The sequence below is a fragment of the Prionailurus bengalensis genome, chromosome B1 (genome assembly GCF_016509475.1).
Source record: "Prionailurus bengalensis isolate Pbe53 chromosome B1, Fcat_Pben_1.1_paternal_pri, whole genome shotgun sequence".
In the NCBI taxonomy this organism is placed as follows: Eukaryota; Metazoa; Chordata; class Mammalia; order Carnivora; family Felidae; genus Prionailurus; species Prionailurus bengalensis.
The window spans coordinates 147,135,188-147,149,596 of NC_057344.1; the positions used below are offsets into that span (position 1 = coordinate 147,135,188).

At 40.2% G+C, this 14,409-nt stretch overlaps 1 protein-coding gene across 2 annotated transcripts; it reads left to right on the top strand.

Annotated features, from left to right (window-relative positions):
* Positions 1–893: 893 nt before the first annotated feature.
* On the top strand, positions 894–12,277 carry LOC122478812 (cytochrome c oxidase assembly protein COX18, mitochondrial). 2 transcript variants are annotated; one of them, XM_043572502.1, is made up of 6 exons: positions 894–1,406; positions 2,558–2,658; positions 5,126–5,289; positions 6,263–6,387; positions 8,162–8,269; positions 11,082–12,277. In XM_043572502.1, the coding sequence occupies exons 1-6, from the start codon at positions 1,065–1,067 to the stop codon at positions 11,253–11,255; spliced, it is 1,014 nt and encodes a 337-aa protein (XP_043428437.1). In that variant the 5' UTR covers positions 894–1,064; the 3' UTR covers positions 11,256–12,277. The 2 variants fall into 2 exon arrangements, with proteins under 2 accessions (XP_043428437.1, XP_043428438.1); XM_043572503.1 differs by having other exon boundaries at positions 6,266–6,387.
* Positions 12,278–14,409: the final 2,132 nt, after the last annotated feature.

A 14,409-nucleotide genomic window follows, 5' to 3' on the forward strand; every position in this document is an offset into this window, starting at 1 on the left:
TGTTACTGTTGAGGCTCTTGAACGTTTCTATAGGATACATGTAAACTAGTAAAGAATACACCGTGCTGCCAGTGATAACCCCTCTTAAGTAATGAGACTATCGTAATAAAGTTTTGCTCTTTATAATGGAAGATAAAATGACACTCAGTTTGCAGTTGGGCTTGAAAATGTTAATTGGAACAGGTAAACCAATTAAATCTTTATACTGTAGATAGAACTATGCCTAGTACGTAATGGATGCTCATTAAAACTCAGGGTCAGCCAGAAACACATGCCTTTCTCCAAGCAGGCATTTCGGCAGTATAACCTATCTCAGTAAGTAGCAGAAGCAATCAGGTTGCACGTAAAGAGGTGGGGGACTACCCTCTCTGGTCACAAAAACCACCCACCCAGTCTTTCCACTAAAATCACACAATCAGTTTGAAAGTGAAAAAGAATAGGGGCGCCTGGGTGGCTCAGTCCGTTAAGCGTCCAACTGGGCTCAGGTCGTGATCTCCCGGTTTGTGAGTTCAAGCCTCCCATCGGGCTCTGTGCTGACAGCTCAGAGCCTGGAGCCTGCTTCGGATTCTGTGTACCCCTCTCTCTCTGCCCCTGCCCTGCTCGCACTCTGTCTCTCAAAAAAGTGAATAAACATTAAAAAAACAAACAAACAAAAAAACCTACTAAAGTGTAAAGGAATGGAAAGGCTCACGCCTCACACCGACTTAAAAGGCGAGGGCTCCTAGGGACAGCCCGGTCCCGCCCAGGGCAGCAGGCCCCGCCCCCGGCTCTACAATTCCGGTCCAGCGTCCGAGGAGCTCCAAGCCAGCAGCGGGAAAGTTTTGTGTCTGCGCAGTAGGCCTGCCCGGTGCCGCGTGGGAAAGGCGGGACTTTCCTACCTCCTGCGTCATCGCCAGTGCGACGCAAGACGTCACTGGCTTGAACGGGAAGGTCAATAGTAGTGGAGCGAGCACCCGTTTTTCGCTTTGGGTTTCCGGCGCGTGCGCTTGGCGGTCTAGGCGCCGCGGATCGTAGCCCGATTCTAACCTCTGATGCCCGTGTTTTAGCTCGGCCCCAGCGCCCACATGCTGTGCCGGCTTGGCGGTAGGTGGCTGCGGCCGCTGCCTGCACTGCAGTTAGGAGTCCGGGTCCCGCCTCTTGCGCCAACCTCGACGGGCGGCATTAAGCACTCTGCTCTGCCCGCTTGGGCGGTGGCGTCAGTGTCTGCAGTGGGCTCCGGCGGCCCTGGCAGCTGGTACGAGGCCCTGGCCACGTCGGCGCCGGTGCAGGGCGCGGAGGAGGTGCTACTCGGCGTGCACACCGCCACGGGTCTGCCCTGGTGGGCCTGCATCGGCCTCACCACCGTGGCTTTGCGCGGCGCCGTCACTCTACCCCTGGCCGCCTACCAGCACTACATCCTGGCCAAGGTGAGGGCCACCTGCACCCTGCGCATCAGCTTCGGCGGTGAAGGGTGGTAGACGTCTACCGGGGGCTTAAAATCCCTGGCTGCCGCCGGAGTGCTTAATGTAAATCATCGTGACCGCCTTCTTTGCTAAGAAATTTAACTAGCACTGGATATGGAATTGAGAGATGTCTGGTGATATGTGTACTTGTCATGTCGTTTACCCTGCTGGGTTTGTGCTCCAAGCCCAAGTGGTTGCTGCTGCTTGCTGCTAGAGAATGAGAGAAGTAAAAGAATTAGCAGAAGAAGTTGTGTGGAGAAACCTGTAAAATTTCCGTCTTAAAGGTTGTAGTAGCCTGTATGCCTGCAGCGTCTTTTGTCCCCGAGTATTCCAGTTCACCTTATTGAAAACAACTACTAAACTAGCGATTTGCAAACTTGGTTCCTTATTCAGGCCGTGCTGCCTACAACTCGGGTTAGTCGCAGCCACTTGACCTTCAGTGTTTCGTTATTTTTTCTGTGGAATCAGGTAGTAATGCCTTCCTGGCCTACTTCACAGTGTTATGATATCAAATCAAATACTGTAGGTTAAAGTGCTTTGAAAGCAAAATATTATTCAAATGGGAAACTTCAAAAATAATGTCTTAAGGTGTTTTCAAATAATTATTGAGGATGCGGAGACCCGGAAACAAAGGAAATTATCACCATTAAGACAGTGACGTGCTGTACAGAATTAACACAGAACAAAAATAAATACAAACTTTTTGTGGCTCTGTTGCTGTCACAGAGCGTATTAAAGACTCTTAATTAATAGACTTCTGTTTTCTCAGTTTACATTATTGGAAAATCCAGGGGTGAAATATTCTAGGATTCAGTTCTTATTTAATCCTTATAATAATTCTGTGAGGTAGGTGTTGTTAAACATTTTATATTATGAGGAAACAGGGTTTTACAGCTTAAGTAACTTGCCTGAAATCACATGGCTAAGAGTATGAGCTGGAATTTGAAATTTGGTTGTAACTGAAGATTTCTGAAGCAAATTAACATCTTCTGCTTAGACTTAAATTTTCTTGAGATGATCAGTAAACCACATTTCTGAGTTAGAGGCATATTATGAGTGGTTATGGATAAGATCCTTTATGTGCTCATAACAAATTCTACGTTTTCTTTAGCTAGGTGGAAAATTTGCAGCCAGAAATAAAAAACATTGCAAGGCATCTCAACCAAGAAATTGCAATTCGTGCAAATCAGTTGAAATGGTCCAAAAGAGCTGCAAGGTGAGCTAATTCTGTGCATATAGACCTACATATGTATGTATATATATACATACACTTACATACATACCCAAATTGTGTCTGTGATTATGTTAATTAGAGGTTTGAGTATTCTGTAGCTGTAGCAGCAAAGTAGTTCTTTCACTCTTTAATATTTTAATGCGTTTGTGTGGTATGACAGTTTTATATAGTGGACTGAAAGCAAGAAGTAGAGAAACAAAGACCAAGTTCCTTCTTGAGGGACTCCAACCTCCTGAAAAAGACCTATAATCAAATAATGACATAACAATTATAAAAAAGGTTATGTACAAGTTCGGTCATCATGGAAAGTCACGGAAGGCTTCACAGGATGAAGGTACCGTGCCAGTCTGTTGGAATTTTAGTCAGCAAATGATACAGAATATTTATACACTTGACTGTTTTGGAAAGAAAGGTACAGCAGACAATAACCCACAAGAAGGGGGAGGTAGAAAATGTGAATGTGTGAATGCCAGGGTAGAAGAAATTAGTTAGCCAAGGTGCTGTCTGTCCACTGTGGTTCCCCTGTGTAGTTGTCTGCCTGGGCTCTTAGCCTTAGAAAGTGCTTGAATGGGCTGCAATTCTATGCCTGCACTCAGCCACTGGGAACTTCTAAGTCCTGCTTCAGTCAGCCTAAGTTACTAGTCAAATTCTGGTCCTTACTAGACTAAGTATTCACCAGTTCACAGCAATGAGAAAAATAAGGGTTTTTATTATGAGTATATGATGTATATATGGTTGTTCATATATTTTTACCTATATGGGTAGACATTTGCCTACTATTTTCAACATGAAATTGCTTCCCTCTTCACTTAGTGTTGAAAATTTGGAAAGACCTGCCATTTATTTTTATTTCAGAGAGAGAGAGAGAGCAAGCAGGGGAGAGGGGCAGAGGGAGAGAGAAAGTCTCAAGCAGGCTCCACACGCAGTGCAGAGTCTGACTCGGGACTGGATCCTGCAACCCTGGGGTCATGACTTGAATTGAAATCAAGAGCCAGATGTTCAACCGACTGAGCCACCCAGGTGCCACAGAAAGACCTGACATTTAAAGAAATCATTGTGGTAGCTTAATATCTTTACTTGATAAACTTAAGAGTGTTTAAGTTTTATTGATCAGAGAAATCTAAGGACAACAAATCTAGGCCAAAATAACAGATTCATAGGTGCTCATCTGAGTTATAAATGCAGCCTAGACAAGCCTGATACCTTGCTTATGCAGTACTGGCAGAATGATTTTCCAGATACATCCTCACACAGATAGATGACTTTCTAGAAAGACACATCTGAGGGTTTCCTGCATTTTCAATGGAACTGAGTCTTGAAGGGTAAAAGTGAGTTTGTCAGGTGGATAGCCAGGTAAGTGGACTGTCCACGTAGATGATTTAATGACTTCCAAAAGCATGCTGATGTAGAAGTCTGATTTATTGGATAGCCTATGTCATTTAGGCACCAGAATATATAGGTGTGTGTAAAAGAGTAACAAAAAATAAAGTTCAAACAGTAGGCAGAGTCTAAATTACAAAGCTTGGGATATCTGTGTACTGTCTTAATGTAATACTACACTATAATTGTGGTACCTTCAAGCGTATTAAATGTCTACCTTGTACAAAAACCTGCTACAAGAGAATTAGAAATGAGTAAGACCCAACAGTTGACCTTCAAGGAGACTTTGATCTAGAAAGTGGGACTTAAGGCAAGAGCAGGAATAACTAATAGGATTAACAGAGAAACATGAAGAAAATCTTCATGAAAGAATTGAGGGGCACCTGGGCGGCTCAGTCAGTTACGCGTCCGACTTTGGCTCGGGTCATGATCTCAGTTTGTGAATTTGAGCCCTGCGTCAGGCTGTGTGCTGACAGCTCAGAACCTGGAGCCTGCCTTGGATTCTGTGTCTCCTCTCTCTGCCCCTCCCATGTTCATGCTCTGTCTCTCAATAATAAATAAACGTTAATAAAAAATTAAAAAGAAAAAGGATTGAAGAATGGAGACCATTTTAACAGGTCAAGAACATACATATTACAGAACCACATTGCTATAAAAGGTATATTCAGAGATCAAGTAATTAAGCTTGCCTGGAATGGAGGGATTTTAGTTAAATGTGTTTTCACCTTTAGAATTTTTGGTAAAGACTGGTCAGACCATGTCAGTAGTGAAATTTCACTTGTTAAAATCTAATTGGCCAAAGACCATCAGAGACAAAGCTTATAATCCGACAATGTCAGATTTATCGGATTGTTATATAATTTGTGTACATTGCTAGAGAATTTTCAGTAAAAGGTTTCATTTGCCTTTTGTTAGGCAACCCCTTAATATAGCCTATGAGAACTAAAAACCCTGCACAAAACTTTAGCTAATAACCACAACATGGGTGTGTTTGTACTATGGGTATGAAGCACTGTTAGTCAAATGACATTTTCTCCTTTCCCTTTTTTTCCCTCTTCCTTCAAACTAGACTCACTTATCTAAAGAATATGCGGAGGCTTGTTTCAGAGCTGTATGTTCGGGACAACTGCCACCCTTTCAAAGCCACTGTGTTGGTCTGGATTCAGTTTCCAATGTGGATCTTCATGTCCATTGCCCTCCGGAATTTTAGCACAGGAGCAACACATTCAGAAGGTAGTTATTATAGAAGTCTCTTTCCCCCAAATAAGTTCTCTAACAATGTTTTTGTACTCAAAAAACAAAAACAAAATGTGAAAAATCCCTATACTTTTTATAATTAGTATATTGTCACCATCTTTCTTACAAGGGTATAGGTTTTAAAATATCACATATTAGCTAATTAGCCATGTTGAGAAAACAAATGAATATAGAAAGGACAATAGTAATAGAGTTGACCCTTGAACAACACAGGTTTGAACTGGGCAGATCCACTTATAGGTGGGTTTTTTACAGTACGGCACTATAGATGTATTTTCTTTTCATTATGATTTTCTTAATAACGTTTTCTTTTCTCTAGCTTTATTGTAAGAATTCAGTATATGATACTTGGGTTATAGGTAAGGCTTCCAGACAACAATAGGCTTTCAGTAGTTAAGTTCTTGGAGAGCCAAAAGTTATACACAGATTTTCAGCTGCTCGGAGGGTCAGCACCCCTAAGCCCTGAGTTGTTTAAGGGTCAACTGTACTTCTTCATGGAAGTCATAATAAATTTAGTGTTATAATTCCATGATTAAGTTTTCTGGCCAAGAATTTCTTCTGTTTATAAAATTAAGAGATCAGAAAAGTTTTCACAGTTATGAATGTAAACATTAATTAAGAAACAGTATAAACTAAAGCATGTATTTTTTACTTTCATTTAAAGGCATTTCTAACCAGAAAGTAATCTGAACAGAAAGAAAGTAGCCTATGGACAAATAATTATACAAATACAAGTCTGAAAGAGTGCTGCTACTCTATGCTCCTACAACTGTTTGCTACAGAGAGCTTCTTGCCTCTTTCTCAGCACAGGAAGGACTAGTTTATGTTGTGGAATGAAAACGAATGAAAGCAATACATGTCTTCAGTGTGAAAGACCCCTTATTTGAATTAGACTACTTATGTCTTGTGTCTTTCTTCCTGCTATGTTTTATTTATGAAACTGTTTTAGCAGGTTTTTCTGTTCAGGAACAGTTGGCTAATGATGGGATCCTGTGGTTTCGTGACCTCACTGCACTGGATTCCACTTGGATTCTGCCTATCTCTGTTGGTGTCATCAATTTACTAATAGTGGAGGTCAGTGGTTTTAAATGAGATTTGTTTGCCATTGGAATCATTGAGATTTTTGTTGCTGTTGCAACGTTTGAATAGGTGGTGATAGCTCTGAGCTAGAATTGAGATTCCTTGGTTTCTGGTCATAGATCAGACATTGGCAAACTCTGTCTGTTTTAAGCCAGTTCCTTAATCTCTCTGGGGGCCACATGCTTATAATTAAAATGGAGGAGCTGAATTAGAACACTTCCAAAGTCTCTTTCACCTTTACAATGATATGAATCTAATGCATACAATTTTGTGATTTGTTTTTGGTAAAGAGAGTAATTAAGATGGTTATCAATCTGGTTTTATTCTTCCAGTAGGTTGGCAATTTGTGTATATATTTAAAATGTAAATTTGTAAGCAGGAAACACCATATCTGATTGTCATTTTTTAGCTGTATGACCCTAGAAAAGTTAGAACTTAACTTTATATGATGGAGTGGAAAAATACAGACATACAAAATATGTATTGTCAACTATGTCTTACCTTTATCCCATGCTGTGTTACTCAGCAGTTTAGGGAAAGCAAGCTTTTAGTTAGTTGTATGAGGAGCTGTTCTCAGACTTTGAGTAGAGCATAGTCTCTTTGAACTGGAAGAAACCTTAGAAATGATCTTTAGAACTTCAGTTGAGATCTCACAGACCTGTCACTGGTCTCTGTTTGGGGAATCTAAAATACCTTCCTAAAATGATGGTACTCTAATGTCTTGGGTTAAAGTTTCTTGAGAAAAGACTCCATGTGTAGTCTAAGTGTTTTCCTAAGATCACCTAGCACAATCCTATGAATGTGGTTGGTACTTAGTGAATATTTGTTAGAACGAAGGAAGTGGTAAACACAAGGTCACAGTGAATTAATGTCAATCCTTAGCCTTTCCTTTTAGTGACTAATGACCCAGTATATATAAGTTTAAAAAAACTTATTTTTTATTTTTTTAATTTTAGAGAGAGGGAGGGAGAATGCGAACCGGGGAGAGGGACAGAGGGAGAAAAGAGAGTCTTACGCAGGTCAGCGCTCCATGCGGAGCCCAGTGCAATGATCTCATGACCCTGGGACCATGACCTGAGCTGAAGTCATGAGTCGGATGCTCAACCAACTGAGACACCCAGACACCCCAAGAAAATTTATTCTTACTTAATATACACCATGTGGCAGGCACTGTTGTGAGCAATTTACATGAATTAACTTATTTAATTCTTAGAATAATCCTACTAATTTTACTAATATTACCCTACTAATATTACCCCTGTTTTAAGTTAGAGAAAGTGAGGTACAGAAAGGTTAAGTAACTTGTACAAAGTCACATAACCACTAAATGCAGGGCTGTTCACATGAATCCAGACAGTTTGGATGTAGATTCTGTGTTCGCAGTTATTACACTATGCTGCCTCTTAAGTAATTCATAATCATAACTGCTTTTCCTAGCCTGGTTCTCCCCTTATTCCATGGAGCCAGATCACAAACCTTTGAAGTACCTATTAAGTTCTTTCTTTATGCCAGGCACTGTATGTAGGTACCAAAACAAGGGTAGTGATTCATACATAGTACCTATCTTGAAAGGACTTTCAGTCTTACAATCTTTAAAAAAAAACCACAGATCAACCATATACAGTTATCAGTGTTTTATTTTTAACTTTTCTGCTTCTATTAAAATATATGTAGGTGGAGGTCAGTCAAAAATCAGGTTGTATTTTAAACCTTGTCTAATTTAATATGTTTAATACTCATTGTGTGTGTTTATATTCTACTCTCTCAGATTTTTGCTCTGCAAAAAACTGGAATGTCTCGTTTTCAGACGTATATTACGTACTTCGTTCGTGCAGTATCAGTGTTGATGATTCCAGTTGCTGCGACAGTACCTTCAGTGAGTAAGCACCGGCATTGTGTGTAGTGTGCTAAATCCTCTCTGTGCATAGCTTACACTGGCTAGGATTCTGCCTCTTTTTTTTAATGTTTACTTATTTTTGAGAGAGAGGAAGAGAGATCTGAAATGGGCTCTGCTCCAACAGCAGAGAGCTCCACATAGGGCTCGAACTCATGAACCATGAGATCATGACCTGAGCCGAAGTCTGACACTTAACTGATTGAGCCATCCAGGTGCCCCAGGATTCAGCCTCTTCTATTGAGCTTCATTTGACTAAGTCCCTTACTGGTTTCCAGGTTTCTGTAGTAATTAATCTATCACCAAGTGACACTCGAATATTTCTTGGGTTGGTTAATCTTCCTCTGTGTGAAAGTGAGTTAGCTGTCAACTCTGTTTCTTTTTTTATTTTTTTCCAGTCTTACATAGTGCTGTGAACATAATATTTGCTCTGTTTAATTAGTTGAAATATTGAATTCCTTCTGTCTACATAGACTGGGCCAAGGAATTTAGCTCTTAAAAAAGAAACAAAACTTCATGCTGAGTCCATAATGGCTCATATATAATATCGCTTAACCTCATAAAAATTCAGTGGGATAGGTACATCTGTCCCCATTTACATGTCATTACACTCTGATAGAAATGGAAAAAAATAGTTAACGTTTGCAGTTATTTCCTATTTTCAGCCTTTGTTTATTTCCCAATGAAACTATAGTGCAAAGAGGGCAAAAGCTGTATTTGGCATTATCTCTGTCTTTGCTGAGGGCCAACACATGGACCATGAAGTAGAAGTCATTTGTTGGTGGTATGTAAAGTTATATCTGCATATATGAAAGTACTTCATTATCCTAAGAATCTGAACCGGTATGTTTTTAGCATCAAAAATGTATTTTTAAAGCTGTCCCTTGGCCATAATACTGTCACTAATCCTGTGTAAAATAAGTAAGTCTCCACATTTCTAAAATAGACATCGTAATGTCTGTGAGAAGTAATGAAATAGCAACAAGTGCTTATTATGGTACTTTTCATGTAATAGTAATGTTGTAAAATACCCTGTGAAAATAGAATAGTACAGAGTCATCGCATTTCTGGGGGAAAATAATACCAGTTATAACTAAGGAAACTCCCTGGTCAAATAAGATAGGAGCAGTGAATTTTCCGTGAGGGATTGGGTTTGAAATGGGTGACAGAGATCTACAAAGCAATGTCTTAAGTACCCAAAAGTTTATTCTCTCCAATATAGGAAATTCAGAGTTAGGCAGTTTGGGGTAGAGCTGGTATAGCAACTGCGTGAAGATAGGAGAAACCCATCCGCCTTCTCTCCCTGTGTTCCATCATCCACAGCCTGTAATTTCTATCTGTAAGGCCACGGGATGGTCATGATGGCTGCTAGAGCTTATCTTGCAGGATTGGTAAAAGGGTGCTTCAAGTGCAGTTATCCTCCTTAAGGAGCCTTGCCGGAAGTCGCACCAAACACTTGTGCTTACGTCTGACTTACGCGGGTCATAACCTAATTGCAGAAGAGGCTGGCAAGTAGTCTTTTTTTTTTTTTAAGATAGCAGTATACCCAGCTAAAAAAGAGAAGTTTATTACTAAGGAAGAATTACTCTTAGTAGGCAATTTCAGGGTAGTTTTTGTGTCCTGGGTAAGTTCAGATGATGATGGCCAGTATTTATTTGATATTGACCTTGTGCCAGGCACTGTTTTAAATGGCTTACATATTTTAGCTCATATAATTCATCCAGTGTGCACTGAAGTAGGTGCCATTATAGTCTCCACTTTAGTGATGAGGAAATGGGCACACAGAGGGTAAGTAACTCACCCAAGGTCACTCATTTATTAAGTGATACTTAACATCTCTTAAGTATCTAAGGCACATCCAGGCAGTTTGGCTCCTGCTCATAACTACTATGCTAATCTCCTTTGAGGATGTATTACGTTCTGCCCCTAAGAATTTACTTTGGAACAAAGGCAGGTAGGTCACCTACTGTGCTTAGCAGTCTCTGTAAGTTACCACATTTTTTCCCCCCAGCAACCTTCTGAAGTAGGTATAGTTCAGTTCCCATTTTACAGATGAGGAAACTGAAACAGAAGGAAAATAACTTCCCCAAAGTCAAATAAATGGAATTCAGATTCAGGCAGTTCTACTCTGGGACCTGGACTAAACCACCATGGGGTCATGCCCCTGGAGCCTGATCACATTCTGATGCCAAAGAAAATTTTGGAACAGGGATGTATATATGGGAATATTTTGAGAGGCTACAGAACTTAGTCCTTGACCTAAATAAGTCACCCTGGATGGAAGTACAAGAGAAAGTGGAAGAGAGACTGTCTCTGACAAAGGCTAAGATACTATATTCCTGACTAAGAAGCTGATTACTGGGGACATTATAGACGATAGATCACTGTGTGGAGGGAAATGGGATCCAGGGAGCAGGCTGTGCCCCACAGTACCCTACCTCCAGTACAGCAGCTTGTCAGGACTCTTGTTGGGGGAAAAGTGTGCTGTATTGGCAAAGAAGGGAGGTGACATCTGTCTTGAGTCTCTGCCTGGGAGATGCTCTCTGCCACCCACTTTCTATCATGAATACCTCTCCTTTTGCTTTCTTTTCACTTTTTGGTCCTTTCAGCCTCCTTTCTTACTTACTAGATTCATGACAGGTATCTAATAGCCGCTACAGGTCTTGCTCAGTCTGGTGCACTGCTATTTACAGAGATTGTAATTTTCCTTTTTTATTGCCTGTCTGTCTCTGGACGTCAGTGTCCTTGGAGAATGGAGAAGCACTAACATTCACGTCCTTTCTTCTCTTTACAGTCCATTGTCCTCTACTGGTTGTGCTCCAGCTTCATGGGCCTTTCACAGAACTTGCTGCTGCGTTCTCCTAGGTTTCGCCGACTTTGCCGAATACCATTGACCAAGTCAGATTCAGACACTCCTTATAAGGACCTCTTTGCTGCCTTTTACGCCAAGTTCATTTCAAGAACATGATAGGCTTTCCATGTTGTAATTTTGAAACAATTGGAAGTATAACTATCATACTACATTTAAGTTTAGAAATTCAGATGTGATTTAATTTGTCTTTATTTAAAATCAGGAATTGCGTGAAGTACTGTGGGTTAAGATATAATACAAAAGTAGAATCAAAGTGTCTGGTTCTGCTTATAAAATTACAACTTGCTAGAGGTGCCAAAACTTTGGAAAACAGGATTAGATACTGAATGATGTTAAATTACACTGACCAATCTCATACATTAAAGTTTTTTAAAGTAAGAGAATCCAGTGCGGTGATTCTTAAAATTTTGGTGGTGTGGAGGATCATAGACCCGTTTGCACATCTGCTAAAGCTATGGTTTTCTTTTCAGAGAAATCCTGGAACTCACAATATGGGGGCCTTCATTGACAACCCCTCTGCCCTACACCAAAGCTCTCTGGTGATTTCCTGGTTGAGAACTCTTATTCTCATGGAACGTACAATGATGAGTTAATGTGTGACTTTTAAAAAATGGACTTAAGATACATGCAGTAGAGTAGTCCATACAAGAAAGTACCTAATATGGTAGATGATCTTGCCTTACGACCTGTTCTGAAAGAATACGAAACGGGTACATTCCTTTTTCTATAATTTAAGACGTCTGGAATAGAGTACAGCACTAAGTATTGCTAGAGCCCAGAGTGGAAAGTCTTAAGCATTAAGTTTATTTAGTCAAAGGAAGGAAACTGGAATGGTGGTTACCTATTGTGGATGTGATTTTATAAACTTTTTTATTTGGAAGATTAAGTACTCTAATGGGTTTATTATGGTAGACATATAGGTGAAATTAACAGGTAATATAAATGGTAGATCCAGTTGTTTGATTTGAAAAGATGATAAAACTAATTGTGGAATAATTTGACAGTTACTTAAGAAGGTGATAAATTGTAAGTTTTCATTAAGTTGGAATGCGAATACAATCCAAGATGCCCTGCCATCCCAGCTCATGTTTTACAATAAAGTAAAAACTAAAGCAAAATCAATTCTTTCTTAAATAATGTCTATTACGTCTTAGCCATTTTGGTTGCCGCCTAATTGAGAATTTAGAGGTAGCATTTAGGATCTGGTTTTCTTTTCTTGACTTCCCAGTCCTGGGTTGTGACTGCCCTATTGATGGAACTGTCTTTCTAATCATAGTGAAGGAATTGAAACATATGTACAGTCAGTCCTCATTATTCACAGATTTTGTATTTGCCAGTTTGCCTACTCGCTAAAATTTATTTGTGACTCTCAAATCAGTACAATGCTTTTGATGCCACAGAGTGGCAAAAAAATTGAGTCATTCGAGGTACATGTTCCCAGCTAGGTCAAATAAGGCAACACTGTGCCTTCTTGTTTCAGCTTTCATACTATATAACCAAGTGTCCTTTACTTGGTCTATTTAGTGCCATGTTTTTTCTCATTTTTGTGCTTTTTGTTGGTGATTTCGTTATTTAAAATGGCCTCCAAGTGTTGTCATACTGAAGTGCTGTCTAGGGGCGCCTGGGTGGCTCAGTCGGTTAAGCGTCTGACTTTTGCTCAGGTCATGATCTCGCAGTTCACGAGGTCGAGCCCCATGTCAGGCTCTCTGCAGTTAGCAGGAGCCTGTTTCAGATCCTCTTGTCTCCCTCTCTCTCTGCCCCTCCCCATCTTGTATGCTCGTGCTCTCTCCCTCTCTTCCTCTCTCTTTCCCTCTCCCTCCCTCCCTCCCTCACCTCTCTCAAAACTAATTAGATATTTAAAAACAAGTCAGTCAATCAATGAAGTGCTGGCTGGTTTTCCCAAGCACAAGAATGCTGTGATGTTCCTTAAGGGGAAAATACCTACATTAAATAAACTTCGTTCAGGCATGAATTATGGTGCTTTGGCCATGAGTTTACTGTTAATGAATCAGCAATATATTTTATTGAGTTGACAAAAACGTGACAAGAGGCTTGCGGGAACATGACCCTTTTTTTCTCTTGGAGCAATGGTTTATGTTCACTAAGTCAGTTTTTGTGGTAACTTTGTAGAATATAACAAGAATTGACTTTCTGTAATGTGCAATCAAGGAAGCAGAGGCAGAAATGGGTATGCTAGTTGTATTATAGCAAAAAGAGGAAAGGGAGTTTGAAATATTGGAACAAGTTGACTCTTGCCATGTGTATCATTGTGTACTGATACATACATTTTTCTCATAATGGGGTGAAAGAATTCAGCCCTCTTTCCCCATCTTACTCTAAGAAGTTGTCACTTTCTGAAAGTAAGAAACAAAGGAATGCCGTAACTCCCTTTTCCAGTAGGTGAATCTGCTTTCATGAGCATGCTTTTCCTTGTTTACTCTGATTCCTCTTGATTTCTAAATATATACTTAACATCTTTTTTCATATAGTGTACCTAATTTCCTATTGCTCTCCCATTTTCAGACTTCTTGAATTGCTGTTACAATGTATGTAAGTTTATTTAAGAATATTTCTCCCAGATCTCAAAATAATTTCTGATAGGGTTGGAGGTAGCTGGGATCTTGGAAAATACTCATGAATAAAGAAAACTGATATATTATGAACAGAGTTGAATCAGTCACCTGACTTCAGCCTGGTAAATATTCCTCTCATTTCTTTCTCTAGGCAGAGTTGTTAGTAAATAGCAAGTCCTAGTGCAGAAAATTTCATCTGTGGTCTTTGCTCTTACTTCCCCAGCAGTTTGTCATAGTCTGGAGTGTTTCCAGAGCCTGAGGTCAGGGGAGGTGGGTACTGGATGCACACAGAGGACACACATGCTGTTAAGATCCCTTGACAGCTTCCTGTTGGATGCTTCTCTGTCCTCTGCCGCTGAGGGACTGGCAGAGCTCTGTCCTGGACACTGCAGAGTTCAGGAAATCTTTCTGTCTTTTCAGATAGAGAGCATAATCTATTTGTGTGTGTTACCCTTCCTCATTTCTGGAAGTCAGTCTTCTTGTTTGTTTGTTTGTTTCTGGTGGGCCTTGTTTTTGTCTCTCACCCAGATTCACTTTTTTTTCTGGGTATGACTCAGCCCAAGAGTTAGGACAGAAGTCCTGGATCTGTTTATATTATACCATGATGATACTGGAGCTCGGAAGTATGTTAGGAGATGGAACTGTCATACCCAAATAACTAAATTAGTTTTCCCTGG

What these genes read in the sequence shown, in the direction of transcription:
- LOC122478812 (XM_043572502.1), top strand. Translation starts at nt 1,065, where the DNA reads ATGCTGTGCCGGCTTGGCGGTAGGTGGCTGCGGCCGCTGCCTGCACTG. An exon ending in AGGAGCAACACATTCAGAAG is followed by an intron (nt 5,290 to 6,262) that starts GTAGTTATTATA and finishes AAACTGTTTTAG; the next exon opens with CAGGTTTTTCTGTTCAGGAA. An exon ending in TTGCTGCGACAGTACCTTCA is followed by an intron (nt 8,270 to 11,081) that starts GTGAGTAAGCAC and finishes TTCTCTTTACAG; the next exon opens with TCCATTGTCCTCTACTGGTT.